General features: G+C 40.7%; 2 protein-coding genes and 1 long non-coding RNA gene across 4 annotated transcripts in view; 1 reads left to right on the top strand and 2 right to left on the bottom strand.

Annotated features, from left to right (window-relative positions):
- Positions 1 to 651, bottom strand: part of UMODL1 (uromodulin like 1) — a 77159-nt gene extending 76508 nt beyond the window's left edge. Inside the window, exon 1 of the mRNA XM_030020203.2 lies at positions 87 to 651. Within this exon, the coding sequence (XP_029876063.2) occupies positions 87 to 561 (475 nt within the window). The 5' untranslated portion in view covers positions 562 to 651. The remainder of the gene's footprint in view (positions 1 to 86) is intronic.
- Positions 267 to 20140, top strand: ZBTB21 (zinc finger and BTB domain containing 21). Of its 2 annotated transcripts, XR_005932848.1 has the most exons (3): positions 267 to 363; positions 11838 to 17176; positions 18260 to 20140. XR_005932848.1 is itself a non-coding variant. In XM_030020204.2 (2 exons), the coding sequence occupies exon 2, from the start codon at positions 11851 to 11853 to the stop codon at positions 15025 to 15027; it is 3177 nt and encodes a 1058-aa protein (XP_029876064.1). In that variant the 5' UTR covers positions 267 to 363; positions 11838 to 11850; the 3' UTR covers positions 15028 to 20140. The 2 variants fall into 2 exon arrangements, 1 of the variants encoding a protein (XP_029876064.1); XM_030020204.2 differs by having other exon boundaries at positions 11838 to 20140.
- Positions 20141 to 21744: 1604 nt separating this feature from the next.
- On the bottom strand, positions 21745 to 25194 carry LOC115343769. The gene is made up of 2 exons (XR_003924276.2): positions 24096 to 25194; positions 21745 to 22127 (listed from the first exon to the last, which is right to left on the bottom strand). It is a non-coding gene; the product is annotated as an uncharacterized LOC115343769 (long non-coding RNA).
- Between the last annotated feature and the right edge of the window lie 1508 nt (positions 25195 to 26702).

Below are 26702 nucleotides of genomic sequence, written 5' to 3'. Positions count from 1 at the left end.
GCGTTTGGCGCCGTCCCCGCCACGCGGCGCCGGGCGCGGGAAGGCCCCCCTCGCGCTCGCGTGAGGGCTCCCGCCCGCCGCGCTACCTGTGGGGGAGGGGCGGCGGGTGGGGGATCCCCCGTAACCGTCTCCAACCGCTACCCTCCCCGCCGCGCCAGCGCCTCGCCCCCCGCTCCCCCGCCGGCCAATCGGAGCGCTGCGCACGTGACGAGCGTTCCCTTCGATGACCTCATCCCTGGTGTGGGATGACGTCAAATTCAAGATGGATGGAATCACGGCGGTGGCAGCAGCGCGCGCGGGCGAACCGTGAAAGGAGGCGCCGAGGGGGGCAGCAGGGGGGGGGCGCGGCCGGCGGCGGAGAGGGTGAGTAACGGCCGCGTCTCGCGCCCGTTTCGGGGGCTGCCCGCGCCGTATGGGTCTCCCCGTGTACAAAGGCGTCTTTTCCTGACGTAACTCTGAGGTGGTTTTTTTTTTTTCCCCCCACCGAGCGGGGCTGCGGTCCCCGAGCAGCGCACTGCGCCTGCGCAGGTTACGAAACTCGTCTCCCTCGCCTCCGCGCATGCTCCCTTTGCTTGGAGGAAACGGCTGGTGCTCGCTGCGCCGGCACACGCCCGCCACATAGACCTGCCGGCCTGCGTTCTGCGCATGCTCCGCGCCCGCACGCCGCTTCAGCTGTCCCTCGTGCGCCTGTGCCGCGCCCTCCCTCCGCCGCCCCCCCCCTTCCCTCCCCGCGGCCGGAACCCCGCGGAACTGCGCCTGCGCGGCGGCCAGGGCCGGGGCGGGGGGGGGGGGGGAGCGGGGCAGCGCCTGTCGTCGTTCTGCCTCACGGCGCATGCGGAGCGGCGCCGTTGCCGGGCGGGCGGGGCAGGAGCGGCGCCGCGTGGAGAGCGGAGGGGAGCGGCGCGGGGGCCCCCCCCCCCTCCCCCGCTGGGGCTGCGTGGGGTGTCGGGAAGGAGCGCCGGACCGCCCGCCCGCGGGCTCGTGCTCCCACCCACCTGCCCGGCGGGAGGGCGGCGCCGCCGCCGCCTCAGGAGGCGGTTACCGCGCCCCGCCCCGCCGCAACGGCCGCGTGAGGAGCGGGAGGGACGGGGCGCCCCGGTGGTACCGGCGCTTCCCACCCCCCCCTCCACCTGCGGGGCGGCGGGAGCTGCCGCTCACGGCTCTCCGCCGGTAGATCCCGGCTCTGATCTGAACTGTAAAACATGACAGAGGATCCGGGAGGGCTGCGCCTCAGTGCCATAGGTCCTCCCCGGTGTGTCTTGGAGGGAGAGCTGCGCTAGCCTGCAAATTTCAGGGCGGAAAGCAGTCCAGCAAGGTTCCTGCGACTATAAGTACATGCAGGTATTAAAGTGTAGCTTTACTAGTCCAAGCGCTCTTTGTTGAGTAAGAAAAAGCACATCTCGTAGTCTAGTGGAAAAATCCTGTGCCAGCCTGTGCTATGCATTTGCAGAAACCTGTGGAAGGTGTCTTACCTGACCTCAGCTATCGGAGAGAATTTTACCTTAATGCTCTTTAAAGTCCAAACTGTCATATGTGTCCAGATTGGATGCGGCTCATGTAAAGTATCAAACGGCAGGAAAACCGAATCTAAGGGAGTAATTATTATGAGACAGGAAATACTGTGGAATTTCATTGTGTACAGAGTAAGCTCTTAATAATTAAATGGCACTTGTTTTACAAGCTCTTCAGTTTTTTTGTTGTTGGACTCGCAGTGGAAGTAAGAGGTAGGTAGGCTGTGAGCATAAGAAGAGATTGCGATGAATTACATAATCACGCAACTTTTTGTGAATACAGTGAAGATCTTGTAGCTAAGTTATAGTTAGTATTTTTCTCCTTAGATAATCTGTTTTGATATTAACATTTTTTTAAATTTATTTTTGTACAAGGCTTTTGCTATTAAATCAGGAGTAGTTAATATGTATTACAGGTAAATCCAGTACTGCTTTATGTTCGTATTGCCTGAACAGTGCCAATTATAGTGTTCTATTCTGACTTTGCTCAAACCGACAAACAAACTGCTTTGACTAAAATTTTCCACCAGGGTTACGCTGATGTTCTTGAGGGGAAGTTTTGAGTAAACTTTAGCAACTGTTTTTATAAACCTTGTTTGCAAAAAAACAAATTATGAGGCCGTCTCATGGGTGGAAGGGGATCTGACATTCCTTTCTCTCAGAAATTTTATTACCCACATGCTATACATTTGTAATCTCATAAGAACATTTGGTTTACTCTACCTGTAGAAAATCCACCCAACCTGACTGGATTGTGAATGTTTAAAGAACTGTCATTCGCATGTTCTCGGTAGGGACTCGCAGGGAGATGTCACAAATTACAGCCTCTGGAGTTTCCAGCTACAACAGTGTGTGCCACACCAGGATTTATCAGGGGTTTCTCAGGCTGTGAGCTCCCCTGAGCCTGCTGGAGCCAAGGTAACCCCTGGGGATTGGAACTGAGAGTGAGTGACCGTGCCTCTTGCTCTCAGTGGAGCTCTCACTCCTCCACTAATTTCAACATTGCCCTGTGATCCAAAACATGATTAAAGTCATAATGAGTTGGGTGCTTTTTTAATGCTTAAGGTAACTTATCCTTTAGTATGTATTAGCATTCTTATTTGATATAAAAAGAGGCAATGGCTTGTAAGAAGTTCCTGAAGTCCTCTTTGTGCTGTACATTTAATGGTACACAAGTATGATAAATGTGAATGTTTGTGCTTCCTTTTCCTACTGTGTAGGTTCCAAGTGGCAGGGTGATACTCTGTCAGCTGACTCAAATTCAACACACCTCTCAGACTGAGAACCCTCCAGATCACTAGAAGCTTGATATCACTAAGAGATTGGGGTTTGTGAGCTCGTGGTTTTTGTGTGTTGATGCGAGAGAATACTGATACACAGAGAATTAAATAGTTGGTGCTCTGATCACCTTCGTAGTAATGGCTGACTATGCTTTCCTTAAAATTACTTGGAAGCATGCCAACATTTGGGTTTAAAAGGACAACTTTACAGAAAGCCGCGAGCTTTCATACTGTATTGAAGTTGTTTCTTTTTGAACCTCAGTAGCTGTGAAGCAGTTCCTGTAAAAAACATCAAGTAATTTCCCATTATAGTTTTCAAGGTTTTGAAAGCCGTTTTATCTGCAAAACTGATAACTACGGTCTGTAAACAATTGTAGACTTACAGGGTAGAGGAAGGAGGAGCTGGGGAGCGGAAGTTGCGCTGTAACCACCATATGGTTTGTACTGCACTGGGAGGTGCTATACTGTGAGTCACACACTACAGTTGCAGCTATTTCCAGCTCTCATTAAAAGAAATTCAACTTTTGAGCAAGTGAGCTGTTTCATAATGAACTCTGCTGCATTAATGATCTGAGATCCTCAGAAGGGAAGAAAAAAATCTTTAGAGGCAGCAAAATCATTTGTTCCAAGTGGAAAGACTGCAATATGCCCTGCTTTAAAAATAGATATTCTGTGCAGAGGGAGTTGCTTTCCCCAAATATTTATTGTGTAGATTTTAATATTAGTACTATGTACTGTAATCTTTTTTCCAATTTTTTCCTTAATGATAGTATTTAAGACAGCAGTTCTCTTATATTTTCTTTCATTCAGCAGTGCAATAAAAAAAAATCATCTGTTGTCTTTGCTTATTGGCTACTTCATGTATTCTGTTGTTCTAGAATAGTCAGGCATATTTTATGAACAAGAAAAAGTGTTGAACAACTCTTCTACCTTCCTAAACTCATTTTACCACCACCCCTACCACCATCAGTTCAGCAGTCTTGCAGCCCATCAAAAATAAGAAAGTTTTAAAATCACCTAGTCCTGATTGTTGAGTGAGTTTTCCCTCTGAGGTTTAGTGAAACACCACATCTTTGTTGTGCAAAATCTTTCCATACAATCTGTGATGAAAAGGCATGAAAAATCCTTTGGCCAAATAATTTCAAAAAAATGTTGTGAAACTTGTCCTTTCATAGTAATTTGTATAAAATTAAATTGCATTGTTCAGGAAGGAAGAAATATTGTCCCCTTTTTTGTCTTGGAGCATTTATCTCCTTATCTGTGGTTTATCCTACATCAGCACTTAACAGTGTGAGTAATCTTTACGTTGCAATTCATTCTCAGTAATCTCTTTGATAAGTTGTTAGAGCAGGGATAGTTCTTACACGAGGGACAGTGAGTGTCCCTGCTACCCCCTCGCTCCCCATCCCTCTGACTCGCTGATTTCCCGCCAGCACTGTGTGGCTCGTGCCTAGGCCAGCACCAGGCCTGACTCCACAATACACTGGAACTAGGAGTGTACCAGTAGTCCCAGTAGGGTGGGTGCCCACCAGCAAAAAAAACATTAGAGCTGCTTTGGGGTGAACTATTTGGCATTCTGGTCTGAATACATTCATGAGTATCTTCAGATAATTTTTCAAAAACAGTGTACTTGGTACAGTAAATACACCTCACAAAAATCCTTTTAAAGTGAATTCAGAAACATGGAAGGAAAAGCAGCAGAATTACAGTGATTTCTAATCACTGTTTGCCACAACTTAATCTACCTGTCACAACCAAAAGGAATTAGTTTATTTTGTGCCAGGACATAACTCTTGAGTACAGTCCTTCAGCTAGTGAGGTCAATGGCCAAATTCCCTGGAAGTTCAGTAAGAATAGGACCAGCTCCTTTCTCATAAATACTTCTGAGGAATAAAGAAAAAATACATAGTGTTTTTGTTCTTTTTTAGAAGTATGAGAGATGTCGCCTACCTCCAAATACACATGGAGTTTGAGTAAGCTGAAAATCTTCCACGTGCTCTTCATGACCTTGTAAATCTCTTATGTAAAACTCATGTAAAATTGCTGCTGTCTTTGCCCTTTTACAGTATCCTGTATTGTCTTCCCAGTATCTTGGCCATGATTAACAATGGCTGAATGGAGATGATGGCTGAATGGCATTTTCTTTGGATACTTCAGTGGGTGGAGGATACCTGTGTTCCCTGAATCATAAGTATCTCACTTGGCAATTTTTTAGGCTCAGCTTTTATTTTAGTTCTGCATGTTTCAGATTAAGTGCATGACTTTTTCTCCCATCTCTTGTTTTCTTACAGAAACCTCAGTGTAAACACAATCCTGTTCATAGAAAAGTACCTTATATGGGTATAATTGGCTTGTCTTCCCATCTAAAATACATTATGCCTGTAAAATGCACCTTTATATTAATAGAAATATGCTCACATTTGGTGTTTGTCATTTTCACTATACCAGCAAAATGAAAAGCAGTATGTAGACAAGATTTTATTGTGAATTGGGCCAGTTAAACAAAGAAAGAGTGGCTCATCTAGTAAACCAGATGACTGAATATTATTCTATTTGGTAAGTATATCTCAGCATTACCAATAAAATAATAAAGTCAACCTGTAGAAAGAGTACAAGTGTACACATTTGGTGTGTGTCTCCCCTTCTTCAAATTCTTGATTTCGTGCATCTCTTACCAAAAAAATCATACAAAATATTTCCAGGGATGAGGGTTTTGTAGCTGTTTAAATTGTATGGCCATCAAGCCTTTCGGTCTTGTCCCATCAGAGAGTTTAATGGCAATGTTACAAAACTCAAGAGACTGAAAACTGAAGAACTCCTTAGGGAAAGGTATTTTTAAAATTTCTAGTCTCTTGATTTAGTTTACAGGAATTTGGATGATGAGTTATACACCTTTCAGTCGAGGCATTGAGGCCAGTACAAATATTTTGTCAAACCGAGCTTGGTGTGTTTTAATCTTCATGAACTCTCAAGAATCAGAAAAGCTCACAGCCAGCGCACATTCCTGCCCTTCTCCCTTAGGTCCAGGAGTCATGCAATCCCATGGTCAGCTGGATCAGTTTACTGAACTGACAGCAAGCTAGACCTTCCTTGGTGGGGGAGGAGACATGGACTGCTCCTTGCAGGAGCAATCCCTAGTTAGATTGGACTGAGAGTAAGATGAAATTGCACCCTTAGCTGCTGCTTGTTTGTAAACAAGAATGAGATTGACATGTGGAGCTTTGTGGTGTTACTCTGACATTTTGTAGTTTGCTGTAAGTCGGGAGGAGCTATTTTGAGTGTCAATTGGTGAAACTATGGGTATGACTTGGATGAGGGAAGTAGCCTCTGATTTCTAAGAAAATTTCTAGTCTGTATCAGGATAACTTAATTATTTTTCTTTAGTGGAGGGCAAAATAGAGAGACTGCACAATATTATGGAATTTCTTCTTTTCCTCCCTAAATTTCTGCTTCTGTATGTGTGGAGGATAAATAGTTGGAAATTAATACATCAATTTCACACCCTAGTAAATATATTCTTTATCTGATTTTATGCCTGTCTTCAGACTAGTGAGTCTCTCCTTGCTGCTGACCTATTGGAAATGAAAAACATTTGTCTTCATGGAGAAAGTTTGCAGTATTGTCTGCAGTGGAGAACAGCAGTAGCAGTTGAAATCTTGTTTCGTTAAATCGAGGAAGACAGAATCCCCGAACTTGCAGCAAGAGATCACTCAAATACTTAGTTAGAAAAAGATCATAGAAGTGCAAACAATCTTGCTCTGCAGGTTTGGAGCTTTTACATACAGCTTTGGGGTGTGTGTGTGTAAATATATATGGACTGTAGGAGAATATCTATATTGCAAAGGCTATTGATGGGAGAAGAGACATTCGATAAACTGTTGTCAAATTCAAATAATAAAATCCAGCATAGTATCCTTGAGTAGAAGTTTAAGCAGTGTAGGTTTCTTTTGCATCTGGGCTCCTGATGGGTAATGGGACTTTTTTCCCCCCTTGTGTCTGAAACAGCACATGAATTGTCGGAGCCATCAAATCCTCTGCAAAGCGCTCGCAACTGAGTGCAACATTCCTGCATTTACCTGGGAATACCCTGGGAAGTCACTTGCATTTCTTGGCTGAGTCTTATAATCCATGTTTCTTTGGGTTTTTTAGTGGGTTTGCCCCCACCACACTTCTTACGTATATTTTCCCTGTTGAAACCCCCTGTTTGGTCTCCCTTGTTGCCTGTCTCCTCTGTGTTTCCTCCTCCTTCCTTGTATTCTCTGCTTCCAACTGCAGTTTCTCACAGCCCTGGCGCCGCCTTGCTGCAACATTGCTTCTCATTAAGTATTTCAGAACATAGTCTTTCCCACCGCCACCCCCAACATGCTATTAGTATAGCTTTTAGCTGACAGCTATGTCGTCGTAATGGAAGTCAGCAGGCAACATCAACATCTTATTTTAGTTGCTTGTGTATTTGCAAGTTAGGCTGAAATTGTTCACACAAGTATCTGCCTGATTCTATTTGTAAAGTTTCAGCATCGGTGACTTCTTTCTGAAGGTGAAGTTTCAGGTGGGCAAAGCTGATTGAACAACTTGCTGACAAAGAATGGGTAGTCTCATGGCTTCTCTTGCTGCAACTCTGATGCTCATCTGACCTCTCAGTGAGCTGATTAAGCTCCTAACCTATAAAAATAGCAAACGTATAAAAAGATGGATTGATTTTGTTTGTTTTCTGCTTCATTTGAGGGAGCTGAATCAACTTACTGGGGGGTGAAATGAGCAGCAGAGCTAGTGAAAGGAAGAGGAGGGTACCATAGGGCTGGGAGGAGGAGATGTGAGAGTAAGGGACAGAGGAAAGGAACGGGAACTACCACTTCAAAGGCAGGTAGCTGTTGAAGATCAATAAACTGCTGGGCCAAAGATTAAACTTTTTCACCCTTTCCTTGTGAAGAGCTTTCCCAGGTAGAGATTTCCTTTTTGTAGAAAGTGATTTTGAAATAGTAGAGGTGTCTTTTTCTATCCTTGTTCAAAAAATAAAATAAAATAAATCTTGTACCAAATATGGTACTTAGGTTTCTGAAGTCTAGTTTGCTGAGATCAGTAGAGGGCTTGAAGTTTGACACTAAAATCTCTTCTTTGCCTCCTGAAGGAAGGCTGCAGGTGCTTCTGCTGCACTTGCCCTTCCCAGGTCTGGAGTCTTGCTGTCGCTGTTCCTCCTGAGAACCAGCAGCTGCTATAGCATGTGGCACCTGAACACGGACAATGGGAGATTTTCTGATATGCTCCTACTGTTTCCTTGATGTCACCTGAACATCATGGAAGAAAAGATGAAAGAGTTTTGTTTCCAGTCAGTAGTGAAGATGGCTGGAAAAATGGTTGGAGGGAATAGAAGCAGATGATCTGCAGGAAAGAGCTTAGGTAGTTAATGGCAAAATAATCTTCAGCTGAGGAAGTATGAGTCCTCAAACACCTGGAATCAAATCTAGTATTACAAGAGACTGCCATAATTCTGTTATCTACACAATAGCTAGGCACACCTTTTGTGTCAGGGCTGAGGGCAGTCAGCCAAGCATTGGCTTTGATGACAAGCTGTTGCATAGTCCTATAGCTGCTCTGCTGCCACCGTTTGCTGCCTCTTCAGTTATGCCAATGCAATTGTTTTTGAGATTGTGGTTTAATATAAAAATTGACCAGCATTTGAAAAGAAATAATTGTTTTTTATTTATTGTCTGATCTGCTGTGTTATACAGGCCTGCAAATATTTGTACTGGCACAGCTGAAGGAGTGAACTGCAGTGTGCAGATAAGATGAACAGAAGAGAGCAGGAATGTCTTGGAAAAGTGTTTATGTAGTGAAATTTTAATACATTGTACATTTACTTCGGTAATCTTTGGGGGTTTTTTACATGTAAGTATTTCAGGCTTTCAGATGATCTGTGTAAATGTCTTCAAGTGATTCTGCAAACCAGTTCTGGTTTTGTTTCTTAACGTATCATAGGTTGTTTTATTTCTGACTGTTGTGTTTAAAGGCTATTAAACTGAAAGTCAAGCACTTGAATTAGGAAATACCAGGATTAAAGCTGCCTTTGCAGGATTAATTTGGTCCCTTGCCATTTGTGTACATTGCAGCCTTGGTTACTCTTAAAGTGACAGAGTTACGTTGCACCAGAGAACTCTGCCTCCTTCACTGCACAGAAGAGACTGTGCTTTGAGACTGAAAGGGAAGATTGTAGTGGGATGCTTATCTCTGTCTTGTTTAATGTAATAAATTGAAGGTGTTCAACGAATAAAAAAGGAGAATGGAAAGAAGGATGGGTGATTATTGGATTCTGCTTCAGGTGTCTGGATTTTTACACCCATCTCTACTAATAGAATTACTGTGCTACAGTGGACAAAGGAACACATAGTAATTACATGGTGTTCATTCTGCAATGTCTTACACAAAACACAAGGCCTGGGTAAAGCAGATTAAAATGAAAGATTTGAAAATATTTCAAAACATTTGAGTAATATACTCCTTTCCCACGGTGTCCTTGAAGTATGGGTTCTGCAGCAACATCTATTGGGTGTCTCTACAATACTGGTTTAGTTCAAGTTTCCTTCCTAAGCCCACTGTTGATCTGTTACCTCCATATACTGTGCTGCAACTTGCATCCCAGATGAATCACTTGAGTTTGCAAACTCAGTTTGTTTCAGATGAAGCTAAAGGAAAAGATGCATTCCTGGAACACTTGTTCTAGTAACACTCCAAGTGTTAATGAGTGCTCAGACCATGAGACTGGATTAGAGCCAGTCATACTCCACCACTTTAAACTGCAGTGGCATTCACAAAGGAGACGGGTAGTGCACACCCCCCCAGACAGTACTTTTGAGCAAAACATAGAAACCAAACCAAACCAAACCAGGTTGGTTTCTCAAATTCATAGTAGCTTGACTGCTCTGCTCTTTTTAGATGGAGATGTGGGGGGATGATGCATTATAACTATCTGAGGTGAGTTAAGGATAAATTAGTGTATATGAAACAACACTGCAAGACACTGAAACACTCAGTAAAGACAGATCTGGTGAGGAAACAGATTTCTGCTTTTGCTATTGTCGTGACACTATTAACTCATTCAGTATTTTCAGATGCAGAAGTGGTAGCTGAGTCCTATGATATGATCAATACCTTCAGACACTTTATGCAGCACCCTTTAAGTCATTTCTCAATCATACCAATTTAGACTTTGATCACTTATATCCATTAGTTGTAAGATTTACCACCCTCATTTATTAATCATGGGGTTACAGCTTCTTAATAGTGTTATTTATTTTGATAAACTTTTCAGTTTTGCTTGTAAGCTGATGAATAGTGAAACCTTTTTGTTGTAATAGCGTACATCAGGTAGAAGTTATAAACTGTCCTGGGTTTGGCTGGGATAGAGTTAATTTTCACAAGAAGCTGCGAGGGGACACAGCCAGGATAGCTGACCTGAACTAGCTGAGGGGATATTCGATACCATATGACGTCATGCTCAGTATATAAATTGGGGGAGCCAGCTGGGGAGGGAGGGATCACAGCTTAGTAACGGGCTGGGCATTGGGTTCTGGGTGGTGAGCAATTGCATTGTGCATCACTCACTTCGTATATTCTTTTATTAGTATATTGTTATTATTATTTCTTCTCTCCTAGTGTTGTCCTATTAAACTGTTGTTACCTCAACCCACGAGTTTTTAATGTTTTCTACTGATTCTCCTCCCCATCCCACTGGGGGCAGGGAGCAGCGAGCAAGCACCTTTGTGGTGCTTAGTTACTGGCTGGGCCTAAACCATGATATAAACTAAAGAGTAGTTTCTCAAATCAGCTGTAAAAAGAAGATAATTGCTTTTAACAGACACATCATTGACTTGTTTTACTACCACGATGGAGGAAGGTAGTGTAAAATTCTTACAGGTTAACTTTAACAGAATTGTAAAAGTGTCCATGAAAAAAAAGCAAATTGGATATTGCTGATTTCTCCCTGTGTGTGCATGTGCACAGATACATAAATTTCAATTCATGCCACAGAAGTTCTTTGTTTAAACTAACTTAAAACCTGATTCTCTTCTTTTGTTAAGATCTAATCAGGAGCAGTCTATTGAGTTATTGAGCCATCCTGCAGTACAGAGTGGGCTGTGTTTTGAAGCATGGAGATTTCTGCACTGCAGTTTAATTTGTCCTTATTGTATTCTTGGATGCATTCATGGGTAACTTCCTCAAGTATATGGCCTGTGGGCATAAAGTGCTCTTATGCTAATGAAGAAAATGGGGAGTTCAGTTCTCTGATTGCTTTTAAGCTAGAACAAAGCAATGCAGGGATACTTCAATTACAGTTGTGACGTTTCCAAGAAACCAGATCCTGTCAGTGCAGTTATAAGTGACACATATTTGATAGCTAAAAGTATATATTAACAACACTTACTAAGCATAAGCAAATATGATGAATTAATCTAGATTACAGACAATAATCCTGCTTCCTCCTTCCTTCCCAGTATTAATGCCCTTTCCATCATCCTATTAAAAATGACAACAAAACCCCATTAATTTGTTTACTCAGCAGGAGACTGTCAGGGTTGCTTAGCCTCAGAAAGGTGACTTGGCATAACTAAGCTTTAGATATCTGATGCAAGAGTTTATCAATGCAGTTGTCAAGATAGATCTTCATAAAGCTAAAGCTGAGAACAAGATGATCAAGAGTGAAATGATTGAACTGTTCCTTCACGCGGACAGGTGTATTACAAGAAGAGACCACTGCCCCCCCGCCCCCCAAGTTAGTTAGGTGTAATAAATATTCTTGGTGTAAGATCAGCAATTAACAGTGTATTTGAAAATGGGCACGAGCTGGTTCTTCTTGTGCCCGTGCATCTGTTGGAGCAAACAGTGTTGTTTTAATTCCCATACCTTTCCTCCAAACAAGCTGTTTTCTTCAGCACTGTTGATGGTGGTTTAGCCAGTTTATGAAGTACAGAGGGATTAGGTGTGTTTACTTTATCTCTAACAACAGTTCACCTAAGGCAACCTACAACTTTTTTTTGTTGTTCTTTTTCAGAAACATCAGAATCATGGAGGGGCTCTTGCATTACATAAATCCAGCGCATGCCATTTCACTTCTAAGCGCACTGAATGAGGAGCGTCTAAAGGGACAGCTGTGTGATGTTGTTCTTATAGTAGGAGATCAGAAATTTCGAGCTCATAAAAACGTTCTGGCTGCCAGCAGTGAGTACTTCCAGACTCTGTTCACAAATAAGGAGAATGAGTCTCAGTCGGTGTTTCAACTCGACTTCTGTGAGCCAGATGCTTTTGATAATGTGTTAAACTACATTTATTCTTCATCCTTGTTCATTGAGAAAGGCAGTCTTGCAGCTGTGCAAGAACTGGGCTACAGTCTTGGAATATCCTTTCTTACAAACATTGTTTCTAAGAGTCCTCAAGCTCCTTTTCCAGCTTGCCCTGTTAAGAAAATACTGTATCAAGATGAAGACGAAAGTAGTTCTCAGAAGAGAAGTGTCATTGTCTGTCAGAACAGAATTGAAGCACAAGCGAAAAGTATAAATCAAACACAACATGATTTAAGCCATACTTCTAAACCTTCACCCTCTGTTGCTGTCAAAACTAGCAGTAGGCCACAAGTAACAAAACCAACTGAAACCCTTCACAACTTATCACTGACTGAAAGGAGATGGCTGAAAGAAAGCCCTGTGAGCTATACCAAGGTTCATGAAACTTCTGGAACTGTGGAGGATCAGAGCAGAGGTGGTTTAGTGAAAAGGAACACAGTACTGCCTCAAATGCCTTTAGCAGAGAAAGAAATTGCAAGCGATGAACCAGGAAGCAGTGGTCAGCTTTTAAGAGGAAAGGCCACAGAGATGTCATTAAAAAGACCACGTCCACCAGTCTTATCTCTGCGTGGCGCATCAGAATCTACATTTTTGTTGCGAGAGGCAGGAAAGGGAAATAGTCAAGGTGAAGACAGAAATTTGCTATACTACTCAAAGTTAGGGCTAGTAATCCCATCTAGTGGATCTGGTCCAGAAAACCAAAGTATTGACAGAAGTGGGCCACTTGTAAAAAGTCTCCTTCGAAGGTCACTGTCCATGGACAGCCAGGTTCCTATTTACTCACCTTCTGTTGATCTAAAACCTTCACAGGTATCATCCTCCTCCTCACCGGGAACTAATGATTCCCAGAAGACTTTTAATGTTGTATCTCAAAAGTCATCCTTGAAAGAGTCATCAGAGAAGATAGTCATAGATGAAAAACCACAGGTAATACACCCACATCGCCTTAGGTCTTTCAGTGCCTCTCAGTCAACTGATAGGGAGGTTGCTTCCCCTCTCACAGAGGTGCGAATAAAAACTGAACCTAGCAGTCCACTTTCAGATCCTGCTGAAATAATAAGAGTTACAGTGGGTGATGCTTCAGCATCGACAAATAAAGACTTTCCTTTTAAAACTGAGGATGATCATAAGGAACCAAGTAGACTTCCAGCAAAAAGGAGATTTCAAGCTGATAGAAGACTACCATTTAAGAAACTGAAGGCAGATGAGCAGGGTTCTCCTGGGTCAGAAGATAACTGTGAGGAAGGCTCAAGCCCTATGCACCTTGATACTGATTTTCCTGATTCTGATGTCAGTAAAGATGAATACAGCGAGATGGAAGAAGTAAGACCAAATAAGAAATTTAAATGCAAGCACTGCCTTAAAATTTTCAGATCAACAGCAGGTCTTCATCGTCATGTTAACATGTATCATAATCCAGAGAAGCCCTATGCTTGTGACATATGCCACAAGAGATTCCACACAAATTTCAAAGTGTGGACGCACTGCCAGACACAACATGGAATTGTGAAGAATCCCTCACCAGCTTCCAGTTCGCATGCTGTTTTGGATGAAAAATTCCAAAGAAAACTGATCGATATAGTGAGAGAGAGAGAAATTAAAAAAGCTCTAATTGTTAAACTAAGACGTGGCAAGCAAGGTTTTCAGGGACAGTCTGCTTCACAAGCACAACAAGTCATCAAAAGGAATTTAAGATCGAGAACCAAAGGAGCCTATATTTGTACCTACTGTGGGAAAGCTTATCGTTTCCTCTCGCAATTTAAACAGCACATAAAAATGCACCCAGGGGAGAAACCAGTTGGAGGGAATAAGGCTCCTAAGCAGAAAGATCATATTCATATTGAAACTCCAGTAGAAAACAAAGAGGTTTATCAGTGCCGTCTCTGCAATGCTAAGCTCTCTTCACTTATTGAACAGGGAAATCATGAGCGACTCTGTAGAAATGCTACTGTCTGTCCTTACTGCAGCCTTAGATTTTCTTCTCCAGAGCTGACGCATGAGCATGAAAGCAAGTGTGAATACAAGAAACTTACTTGTCTTGAGTGTATGCGTAGCTTTAAATCATCCTTTAGTATTTGGCGTCATCAAGTTGAAGTTCACAATCAAAACACAATGGCTCCATCAGAGAACTTTTCTTTACCTATCCTGGATCACAATGGAGAAATAACTAGTTCATCAAGATTGCCTCCTCAGTCAGAATCCAATAAAATGAACAATTTTGTTGCTGCAAAGGAAGATGGTGTATTCAGTGATTCGTCAGAACAAATAAATTTTGATTCTGAAGATTCCTCATGCCTACCTGAAGACTTAAGTGTTTCCAAGCAGTTTAAAATTCAGATCAAAGAAGAGCCTGCAGATGATATAGAGGATGAGGTCACTGAAAAGAGCAGGGAACCTAAGGAAGTAGTCTCCAACAAAGATGCTGGTTTGTGGCCCTGTGAAAAGTGTGGAAAGATTTTCACTGTACGCAAACAGCTGGAGCGTCACCAAGAGCTCTTATGCTCTGTGAAGCCATTTATTTGTCATGTGTGTAACAAGGCCTTCCGAACCAATTTCCGGCTGTGGAGTCACTTCCAGTCTCATATGTCACAGGCTGCAGAGGAGTCCACAAATAAGGAGCCTGAGATATGTCCACCAGCTAATTCCCCATCACCACCACCCTTACCTCCACCCCCACCCCTCCCCAAAATCCAGCCTTTGGAGCCTGATAGTCCGACAGGCTTGTCTGAAAGCTCCGCTACTACTGAAAAATTATTTGTACCACAGGAGTCAGATACACTTTTCTATCATGCTCCACCACTCTCAGCTATCACATTCAAAAGACAATACATGTGTAAACTCTGTCACAGGACTTTCAAGACAGCTTTTAGTCTTTGGAGCCATGAACAGACACACAATTAGCTTTAACAGATACCTTAAAAAGCTGGTTCAGTGGAGGCTGTGTTCAGGATCTCAGATGTATACCGTATAAACTAGAAATCTAAGAGGATCAAAACAATGACAACGATGATGAAAAATGTGGAATTTGTGATGCTGCTTGGATTTGAAGATTAAGGTAAACTAACTTGGTTATTAGGTAGAAAGCAGAGGAATTTATAATACTGTGGTCTGGGATCTAATAGTAACAGAATAATTTTATTTCCTTTAACACTGAAATATGATCACATCTGGATTGTATGCATGGATCTTCATCCTGTGATGTTGGCGTGTGCGTGTGTATTATATAAAAAGTTATATATTAAATGAAAGAGCAACAACAATTTGGATTCTAACTGTGAGTTTATAGTAGTGAAATACTGTAACCAACTTCATTAGTTTTTTTTTAAAAGAAACCAACACACAAGCTCCATATAAATAGTTGCCATGCACTTGCAGTTAGGGAGGAAGTGGATGGAGTGTCTTGCTGTATTGACTTAGGTCTTAGAAACCTTTAGCAATAACAAATAAACCTCAAGTTTGAGTAATCCTGATGTTATTGGATACGAATGTTTGGTATTTTAAGACAACATAGAATTGTTTTGTTGTTATATGGAACTTGTGCAAATTAAAATAGACTCTAAAGTCAGCAATATTATTACTAAGATTTTATATAAAAAGTAGCAGCAAGCCTGCTTTCAGCCATTTAATTATAAGTTTCTAAGGAAAATTGGGGGAGGGGGTACTTTGCTTTATATAATGTCCCAAAGACTAATTTACTATAGATACTTCGGTAGCTAAAGTCGTTGTATTAACAGCCATCATAATGCAAATGGTACTGTTTATAATATGAACTAAGATTGAATGGATGTCAGACAAGTTTCATAATTTTGTTCCACTATTTGTACAACTGTTTGTATTTCTAACTACAAAGGAATGTATAACTATTAAATCAAAAAAAGAGAGCTCCTTAAGGGACGGAAGATGAGTTGTGTTCCTACACACAGTAATAAGCTTGGCCATGAGTACAAAGATATGTTTTAACAAAAACTAAAAATGTAAATATTTATATAGACACCTGTATAAATGAAGAAGTATGTATTTGAAATTTGTATTAAGCATACATATCCAGCTCAAAGCAGAGGAAAAAACATCACACTACAATCACTGCATTTTATGAATACAATGCATAAGAGTATTTCTTTCTGCTGCTTTCTATCATATGTGATACTGTGTTGCAATTTTCTAATTTGTTGAAAATCGTGGTAATAATGGGCTGCAGATATTCTGTGTAGTTCCATTATTTTACCTCAAATCACAACTGGAGCATTTAGTGTAAGTAGGATCATAGATATTTACCAGAAGCTATAGTACGGGTCCAAAATTATTCTGTAAGTAAAAGAAATATTAACCCAGAAGTAGGTGGAAAACTAACACTGAAAAATTCTTCTGCTAGAATTTAAACTTAATGGAGTGGTGATGGATTAAAGTGAACATAAATGATGCAAACAGTATTTATGATCCTGACCAACTTTACCCCGTGCAGCTTGGGAGAGGGGGATTGCATTCCACACTACATAGTCAGAGCCCAGTCTGTGTTCGCTGAAAGCAACAGGAGTTTGGTCACCAGTGTCAGGGGGAGCAGGAGCAAGGCTTTAATTCTGTATGTAACCGTGAATTTTTTTTCAGCATCCCAAACTCAAAAGTAAGAAGAATTGCAAGCTGACACCGAGATTTAGCAAAATTAAGCACAAGTGTAACTCCTAAGAATCTGAGGATGGGCATCCTTAGTTAGGCACACATAGGAGTAGATTTTTCTCAGTGAAAGCCCAAGTGTGCCACCATTTTTTTCCAACAGATATATTTTTTTAATTATTTTTCCTGTAAGTTAAGTTTAAAAGAATTGGCTCAGGATAGACCCCTGATTTTATCATCTACCAAAAAAAATTGCAATGTTAGTTTCAAGCCTCTTCTGTTTAATTTTTTATTAAAATCTAAAATTGTTACTAAACACTTCTAATAGTAATGTGTTGTTCTTTTTTGTCCTCTTTCAGGCAAATTGTAGCTGAATATGATTGTGCTAATTTGTTAGAATATCAGTTAAACTCTTTCGGTGCCATTGCAATAAAACAAGGTACTAGTTTAATAGTGACATTTCTAGTTACTGACTTTTTTACTCCACCTAATAAGACTAAATTTCTTTCTTAGCAGAAACAATTTCAAAATAAAATGGTTATTGCACTTAACCTGGTGTAACAAAATCAGAAAAACATAAAGCTTTGCTAAGTGTCCTTTAAATGTGTTTAAGAAACCTGTGCATATAAAATATGAACATGTTTTTGTAAAAATGTTCCTAAGTTTTTGCCAATGATTCCTCTACACAACAGTCTGAAAGTTTATATATAGCCTTTTAAAAATCAGTGTGCTTTCTAAAGGAAGATGGCAACTAGTTCAGCTATGTCATAGTCATCTAACTTCCAACTGGGATTCTGCTATGTGATATGATGATAAATTCCACACACTTTAAATCAAAAGCTTGTGCAACATCTTTGAAGAAACCTTGACCTTTTTCCTAGTATACTATGTATTATAAAAAAAATCCATAAAATATTTTTGGTCTAAATAGCCTCCTTCTAAGCTTTTCTTTAGTTGTTTTGTTTGGGGGTTTGGTTTTGGTTTGGGTTTTTTTTTAAGTTTTGTTTTTAACTTTGAGCGTGTTTTGTGGTTTTTTTTAATTTGGTTCCTATTGTTTAGTAAAGGAATTCAGGATCTCTGAAGTTTAAATATGAGATGTTTATATAGCAGTTCTGGTTTTCTATTAGCTTTTATACAGTATCTTAAAAAGCCCTTGATAGAAGTGTTTATTTTGGAGGATATGGAATAAATATGCTTCCACTTATATAACTTTAATATATGTTTAAAAGTTAAATTATGGAAAAAATGTTAGTTGCTTGTTTATAAATAAAGGTCTTTTCAAGATTGTCTAGTTTGGCGACAGCCAAAATAAAAGGCAAATTTATTGATACAAAAGCCTGTCTTCATCATATATTGTTTAATTTTGTAGCTGTGTACTAAAGTGACGCAAAGTTAGAGGTCTTGTTAAATATAAAAAGTGTTTTGCTTTTTTTCTTAAAATTTGTGACAGGAATGTGCAGATGTTTTAATATATAGATTAGAATCTTTAATTCTTTTTTTTTCTATTTTTATAATCTGTCAGATAAATCTCAGAGAACTATGCTGCCTCATTGGAAGTACAGTGGAAACTTCTTTTGCATTTAAGAGGAGCAGGGTTGAGCCATGAAATGTATTTTGTTTGGGGACTTTTTTCCTTTCAGGCACTGTATTGGCAAAGCATCTAAGCCTATGGTTAAGTTCCATTAAGATCAGTCTTAATTTTTTTTAAACGTGTGCTTAAGTTCGTTGCTAAATTGGGACCATGATCAACCTTGAAAGTGAGCAATGGCAGAAAAATACATACAGATTTTTTTTAAGTCCTAGAACCAAAAGTTAAAATGTATTTTCCTCTACATAAAAACTGCATATAAAACTAGGGTATAGTTCTGTAGTTTTACAAAAACAAAGGACATGAACTAGTAATAATGCTGTCTCTACTTTTTTTTTTTTTGGTAAGGGGGAGTGAAACACCCTGTGACAGTTAATAGAGCAGATAACCTGCTGAAACAGTGGGTGACACTAGAGTTTGTCTTGCATATTTCAGAATGGAGATGTACCCTTATCCCTGAACCAAAACACAGCTGTAAGAGACTTGTTCCTGCATTTCCTATTTAAGCAGGCCTTCTAGTGACATCCAGTAGGTTTTTTGTCTGATGTTGTTTGTTTGTTTTCCCCCAAGTAGGACATGCGGGTTTGGTCTGAAGCTACATGTGCTCTGTTTTTGTTCCAAGCTTCCAGTGGTAATAAAACTAGAAGTTCCTCACATGGGATAAAGACAGACTATGCCTAACTTCTTGGCACTAACAGTGAGGGTGCAAGTATCTGGCATGAGCCTGTAATCTGGCATGTGCCTATACTGTTCAATAAAATTGTTTACATTTTCCTACCAGAAGATTTAGATAAAAATCAAAGCAAGCTTAGGGGTTTGGTTTGGTTTTTTTTTTTTTTACTGTTGCTGTTAATGAATCAGTGTTAAAATCTTTTTTTGTTGTTGTTGAACACAGCCTGATAGTATTTTTTAATGTCATTGATTCTTGTTTATTTAAAATGACTTGTGAAAAACTGTACTATAACTGTTGTACATGAAGGGACACTATCAAGAGAAGAGTTGTGTACAGTAAATGTACTTACCTGTATTAAGAATACTTGATATTCATAAAATCAAAGAATTTAAAAACATGAATTGAGTCATAATGCTTGAGCTGCTTGGGCATGTTAAAGCCTATTAAGGGCATCCTCAATTGTTGCAAGGATGTCTGAAAAATGTATCTGAATTCTGTGGGTTGAGCTTATTTTTCATGTTGCTTTTTCTCTCGCTATTCCAGAATAAAGGACTCAATCCATTTTTCCTTCTCCAGTTTCTCAGTGATACACATTACCTTTTAAAAACACAAGCTTCCCACTACTGCAGCAGCATCTTTAATTAAATTATGTACCTAAAACCAGAACAAACTATATTTTGCAAAATACATGCAAAATACATATAAAGTACACATTTTAAGGATTATTCTTGACAGTGTCCCTTTTTAAAAAGCAGGAAAATGGGAACACTTTTAGTACTTGGGTACAGGGGAATAGTTTCCTACAGTTTCTAGAAATAGGAGTTATCCAATATATTTGCTATAGAATTTTCCAATTAGTTACACAAAATCACTTGTCATTTTGAAGGATTATAGAGATAAGACAAAAGAAGCTGGTTTTATAATCCTGTATACCTTATAGTCATTCTATATCAGTTCAATACGCCAGGATGGGTTTTTACTTTTTTTAGGACTGAGACTTAATAGCTTAGGGTAACTTTTTCTTTAATGTAATGTAAATCCATTGCTGCTTTGTACAACTTTTTCTACTGTGTGTTTTCTTTACTTAGATCTTAACTAAGAAATGTTGGCGTCTAATAAACTTACACTTTGTTTCTTTTGAATTACTGTGTCTTATACTGGTATCTCTTGGCAAAGTGTGATGTTATTGTACATACCATTGTGTCTGTGGGATGGGAATTTTGTTTATAAAAGAGCATCTTTTGATCTATTTGTTGGATGTAAATGATAGTTTTTACATTACTAAAATAATGGCTTTTTGTTTGTTTTAGTAAGTGCCCCACTGAACCTTTTACTGGAAAATACAAGAAAACCAACTGCTCTAGACAATCTCTTAAAAACTTGAACACAGCCCAAATTCTGCTTCCTATGCAATCAGTGATTAAAATGGGACTTTGTGGAAGCAAGGTTACATCAACTGAGTATATCTTTCATCTAAAACTGGATCGAACCAGATGTTTGAAAATACACAGTCAGGAATGTTTATGGTATTTTGCAGTGCTCTCATGGAAAGCAGTTTCGCTGTGTGTATTTCCCTCTTCAAAAAGCCGTGTGTGGGAACGTAGTGTGTAGATTCCCATGACGCAGAAAATGATCTCTCTGTCTTTTGGGAACAGTGTTTGCATGGCTCCACTCTTCAAAGTGGATGAGACCTATTTTTGAAAAGTCTTAGGCCAGTTTTCTCAACTTCTTGGACTCCACGTTTGCTGTCCTTTGCCATTTTTAATTTGTGCAGTTTGGTTGAACTCATTGACCAATTCCACTCACATTTAATAGAGGAGACAAGGTCTCAAGAGTTAATCTCCAACAAGTTTTATAAAAATCACTTGACTAGGTAGCAAAGAATGGCCTTAGTGGGAAGGATAAGATTTGCAGCCATAGCACGTGCTGAACAGTTATCTGTGCTTTTTACCCCAGCGCTTGTCACTGTGTGCATGTGTACTGCCTTGTCAGCATAAGCGGGGCGATAGGTCAGGTGAAACATAAGGCAGAGCTAAAGTACCAGGTCTGCCAAATGGTCAGAATCAAGGGTTGAAAGGGCACTCCAAGCTCAAGAGGATTTGGGCCTTTGATGCTCTTTAAATCTCTTTGAAAACAGGGACAAAGGACTCCTGGCCTGTCCCTCCATGGAGTATCCCTGCACGTCAGAAGTTAAGTGAGCTGTGGAAAAGGCAAAGAGAAGGTGGAGAGCAGCTTTTTGACTTGTTCACAGAGTCATAAATGACCAAAGATTTGGCTCCCTCTTTCTCCTTGCAGTGTAAGGAACTCCTCCAGCCTTTTCTGCACCCAGTTAAGATCTACACACAGTCCTCTCTCTGTTACTGTTTCAGAGCAGTCTAACATCCGCTTAAATGCCTCACAGAAAATGTCTGGTCTACAGAACATACAACCTATATTTGACATAAAAGTCAAGAAGCAAACCAAAATGATAAAAAGTTACTGATAATGCTATGAGCTTTGCACCTGTTTTCATGGTTATTTTTTGTTCTAATTCCAGCCATCCACTTCTAAGACAGTTGCCCTGCAAGCAAATCCAGTGACATTTACTTACTTTTCTGTTCATAGGATGTTTCCAGTTATCACTTCTTTTAATACACAGACACTAACAGGGTAATTTTTACTATTAGACCTACATGGATGATATTTCTGTTTCCAGTCCTGAAATACTCTGGCAATAAAAATTTTCAAGGTGTTGGCTGCAATCAAGCAACATACACAACTTTTTATTTCCCCTTCATTTTACATGTGTTGAAAGAATTCATCGAAAGCAAAGCCAGTTTCTGCTAACAAAGAATTTGCTTTAAATTGCCTCTGCAGTTTTGATACAACCCTTAACAATTTCTTAATGTCTTGTCAGTCCAGGATCTAGGATGGATACAGCTCTTCGATGTCATGGAGCCCTGGCTGTAGTTGTTAGCTTAAGCTGTTATTTGAGGGCACAGGCTCTCATCCAGCAACATGCATCTCTCCAATGAAGTCCACTGGTGTTCAAAATAAGGCAGTGATGATGCTGGGATTACTAGCATCCAGGGATTCTTCTGCTGGAAGGAAGAGGCCATGCTGTAGTTTGCAGGTTCCATGGGCAGGTGTCTGAAGGAAAAAAGGGCAACAAGCCAGAAGAAGAGGTGGGAGAAAGTAGGATGACAACAGAAGAACATAAGATACATAAGAAGAGAGCACACTGTGGCCCTGACAAAAACAAGAAGAAAAATCAGCCTTTGTTTTAAGGTGTCATTTGTGATGAATACGGCTCTTTGGTTCCTGCTTTTTCCTTTCTTCCCTAATGAACAGCTAGGCATTCCTGGGGTTTGACACCTTCTAACCACTTTTGGCTGACAGAAACTGCATTCATTACTCTATGCTATAAAGTCTATGAAAGAGCTTAAGGGAAGAAAAACTTCCCAAAAGATTGTTTAATATTTCCCCTACATCTTGCATTGGGGGAAGTTTGGGTCCTGTTGGAACAGGCTTTGAAAACTGCATGTCCTGAGGGCTTCACCAGGTGTGGCAACTATACCTGTGGAGATACATTCACAGTTTCTCCACCGTGCCACCTGCACCTGTGGTTCCTAAAAAGAGAGGGATCTAAAACAAGAGGAAAATCTATAATATGGTAAATACAACTCTGTTGACTGCCATCCTACTTACTCCTTCCACAGCTGGCTAGTCCTTGGCTTCATGCACAACTCTTGCTCTGTGGGGCACACTGTGTGGAGTCCAGTTAATGTCAGAGCTGACACAGCTGTTCCCACCCATAGAGAGAAAGGTAAAGACTTCCTCTCTGCACGGCAGCCCAGGGCTGTGATTAACAGAGCATCTGCTGTTTGCTGCTGCCTCTTCTTCACTCATCAATCAACTGAGCAGCCAAATGCCACAAGAAGGAAACTTAGCTTTGTTAGCTTCCAGTCAGATTACTTGTTTCAGGAGAAATTTGACTGAGGCACGTGAAGGCATGTACATGCATTTTTAAAAAGCATGAGAGAAAAAAAACCTGTAAAAATACCAAACTGTCACTCGGAATAAGTCTGGAGGAGAATCACAGATATTAAAAATGATATTTGAAATTGGGTAGTTTTTTAGCAAGTATTACTACAAGGCTCAAGAGGAGGAGAACCACATAGAACCTTCGTTTTATGGAGATGATCCTTTAATCTATTATGTACCTCTAACACTGTGTACAGGCACTAGGAGGAGCCAGAAACAAAAGACTGCACCATCGCATCCACCTGAAGAGCCACACTCAACTGAAGGTGAACCCCTCTCTCTCTAGATATATGTATGTATGTATGTATGTATGTATATAAAAATGCATGTGAGTGTGTTTAAATATGGCTTAATTACACAGCAATTGCTGAATTTGGAGAAACTTCCCTGTTAGGTCAAAGGCATTTTACAATACACTTTTGTCTAAAAGCTGTCGTCTTTGGTATTTCCTTCACTAAGCAGCATAGTTTCTGGCTAACTGACAGCTAGGAGTGGAGAGATGAGGTGCATCTCCAAACTCTCGAATTCTTGGCTCCCTGTTGGGACTGCCAAGGAGGAGGCCAGTCTATCCCAATGCTTTTTGCAGTGCAGACAGCTGTCTAAGAAAATGCAAGAGCATTAGTTGTAGCTTAACACCTATTATGATAACATATAGTCAACACACTTGAACATAATGTGAACTTGTGACTGAGGAGTTAAAAGCTTTTTACCCTTTGCCAGTCCATAACACATTGCATTCTCCTTCAAGTAACTGGCAGGATTTGCATAACGTGAGTGAGCCTGTACCCATGTGCTCCAAACTCAAGGTGTTTTAGCCTTAGCACAGTACCCATGGGGGTATGTACCCATGGTACTGCGGATGACATGCCACACAAAACTGGTACATGCCCTTGGATTTTCTTAGCTGTCTAGCTGAGTTGGAGCATTTTCACAGTTCCTCTAGAGGGAGGTGTAGGTTCTGGGATTTTTCAGAAGCCTTTATTTTATTTCACACTCTTGCTATTGATTTCCTACAACATTGCTTGAAATGCCTTTGCTCTCAGTCTAAAACTTGAAGATCTCTTTACTACTTACCAAGTCATATCTTCTTTCTGATGCCCAACATTCCCAAAGCCAGTTGGTCGTAGTGTCCTCAAGCACGTGTCTGAGGGGCATAGGGGTGTTTGTACTGCATGGGAGAAGCACACGTCCCTGGGAAGTCAGCATCTCCTGGGCTGGAGCCCAAGATGCAGAAGGAGAGGCAGGAATGTCTCCAGTACTTCCTTGTCAGGAGATTCTTCAGCTCTATCTTGTACATGGGAAGCCTTAACTATTCGGGCACAATGTTAACTCTGAGCCTACATTAACCCATAGGCAAGAAACTTCATATAGCTGTAATCACCCATCATGTCTAGAGAGCCGTCCTTGAGGAAGGCAGCTCACAATACTGCTTACGAGTACAGCAATCCCTCCATCCCAGCACCACCACTTCTGGTGATACTTGCGCTCTCTGGTGGAAAGAATGTAACTGGCTCCAGCAGGCGAAAATACAGAAAAAAATAAAAGCTTGTCTGTCATGTTTTAGTTTCTAAAAACTCATGGTATTTTACTGAAGTCTAGTAAATATGTAAGAGTCATCATCATAGAGAAAATAATACTCTAGAAAATATTTTTCTTTCTTCCATTGCAGTGCCAGATACAAGTAGTAAAAGAAACGATCAGCAATTCCGGACAAAATGTCTGTTGTTAGCATTTTGCAGAATCATAACCACTTAGGAACAGATTATTTACAGGATATTGGAAAGAGCGAAAAGTGTGATCCTACAGAAAAAAGCAGAATAGTTATAATATGGCAAAATTATAAGAGACTTCTAAAATTAATGGGTGGAATATTGATGTACTATGATGAATACAAACACCATGGTGCCATTATTTGCCTGCTTTCTCATGTTGGTTTTTTTTCCTTGATAGGCTGTATTTCTGGTGCATGAATGGCTTCAAAAGAAAGTACAAGTATCCAAGGTGTACCAACTCCGGTCCATGGTTGCTCTAATAGAATTGAAACATGGCTTTGCAGTTTTGCTTTATATCTCAACACATAATTCGAAATTATGATTGGTCAAAATAAAACATTGTGACCCATTTGTCTTGAAACTTAGCCAGTTTGTCAACAATTATATTTATGAGGCCTGGTTTGTTTTTTCAAGATTTTTTTTTTAGGACCCGGCCTGTATATTAATAACATATATATAATAACAAACCTATAAGAGCAATTTTCTGATCCAATGAAAAACTCAGCCCCTGGCAGTATGCCCTCTTAAGCACTTACAAGATGTAGGCATTTGGGCATAGAAGAACTAAATGACCTAAATGAATTTGAAGTTTTTCTACTACGAGGTCCTGGCAGACATACTACTTTTTCTTCAATAGAGACTGCTGTTTGGATAGATCAGATATCTCCTGTTTTTGCAAAAGAACCAAAAATAAGAGCAATTAGTCAAAGTGAAGTTCCAATGATGTCATCACCTCTGAGCCTTTTTTGTATCGAGCAAGACTCCTTCACTAAGAAGAGGATGCTGTCTGGAAGACACGAGTTGGGGGGGAGTTATTCCAGATCAAAAGCCAGCCAAGCGCTAGCCACCTTGCCCCCACCCTATCTCCTAGTTATAAGAGCTTGCTTAGTGGCATCTCCTCTCCTTGGTGCTAGATGGTGCTGACCGTCTTCCAACGAGGCTTCTCTGGGCATCCCACCTGGTCCTGGTTCCAGCTCTTCGCACACCCATCACTCTCAGACAGCTGTCACAAAGCAGGGGACAACATTTCTGGTATGTCGAGTCACATGAGACAAGATGGGTCACACGTGCTGAATCTCACCTAGAAAGGGGCTACAGAAAACAGGCTGGAGAGTACACATTAGGGCAGGACCAAATGGAGGAGCTCATCTTCTGGCTTTAGCATTGTGCCTCTCCTTGCCCCACAACTCCTGAGCAAACTTGCCACAGTCAGCAGATAGAAGGACATGCCTGTTACCTGCCTCTGGCACAGCTGGTAAAAGAGTGGGAGAGAGGCTGAGATGCTACATGTGAAAGGGGAAATGGTCCCCTCTTCCATGAGAAGTAACATGCTGAGGTGTCACATGTCGTGTGTGAAGATTAATGGGTCTATTTCTGCTGGCAGAGCTGTCAATGAAGAGTGTGCGGTGCTATCACCTCAGGCTGACTGTTACACTAGCTAAATCTCATAATGAAGACATGGTTATAGCCACCTCACAGGTAAAGGTGGCATCACACAGAGATGCTGGAAAAAGCTCTGCTGGCCAAAGCGCAGTTTTGCCAAACCAAGCATCTCTTAACACTATTATACTGTCCTGACAAAGCACTTGTTTCAGAATTCATGTTAGACTGCACGTATGGCCTCTTATGAACCTTCTCTTTCTTTCATGTCTGTAAAAAATACTCTGGAGCTCAGAGGCAGAGAATTAGTGGGAGAGGTTTGGATTGATTTTATCTCTGTGCATTGTAATTATATAAGTGATCATTTAATTGCAGTGATTGAACCTACTATGCTTTTTTTTGTCATTGTTCTGCTCACAGCTTTAAAAATGAAATTGATTAAATAACTATGATCTCATCCTGCTCCCTTTGCTTATGTCTATAACATGGGACTCAGGGTAGTCTCAGATCTTGCACTTTCTGGGTGCTA

This window comes from Aquila chrysaetos, chromosome 7, assembly GCF_900496995.4.
Source record: "Aquila chrysaetos chrysaetos chromosome 7, bAquChr1.4, whole genome shotgun sequence".
Taxonomy (NCBI): domain Eukaryota; kingdom Metazoa; phylum Chordata; class Aves; order Accipitriformes; family Accipitridae; genus Aquila; species Aquila chrysaetos.
Note: the sequence above shows the minus strand (reverse complement) of the source record. Positions and strands in the feature narration are given on the sequence as shown.

Coding starts and splice junctions, on each gene's coding strand:
- ZBTB21 (XM_030020204.2), top strand. CDS start 11,851: ATGGAGGGGCTCTTGCATTACATAAATCCAGCGCATGCCATTTCACTT.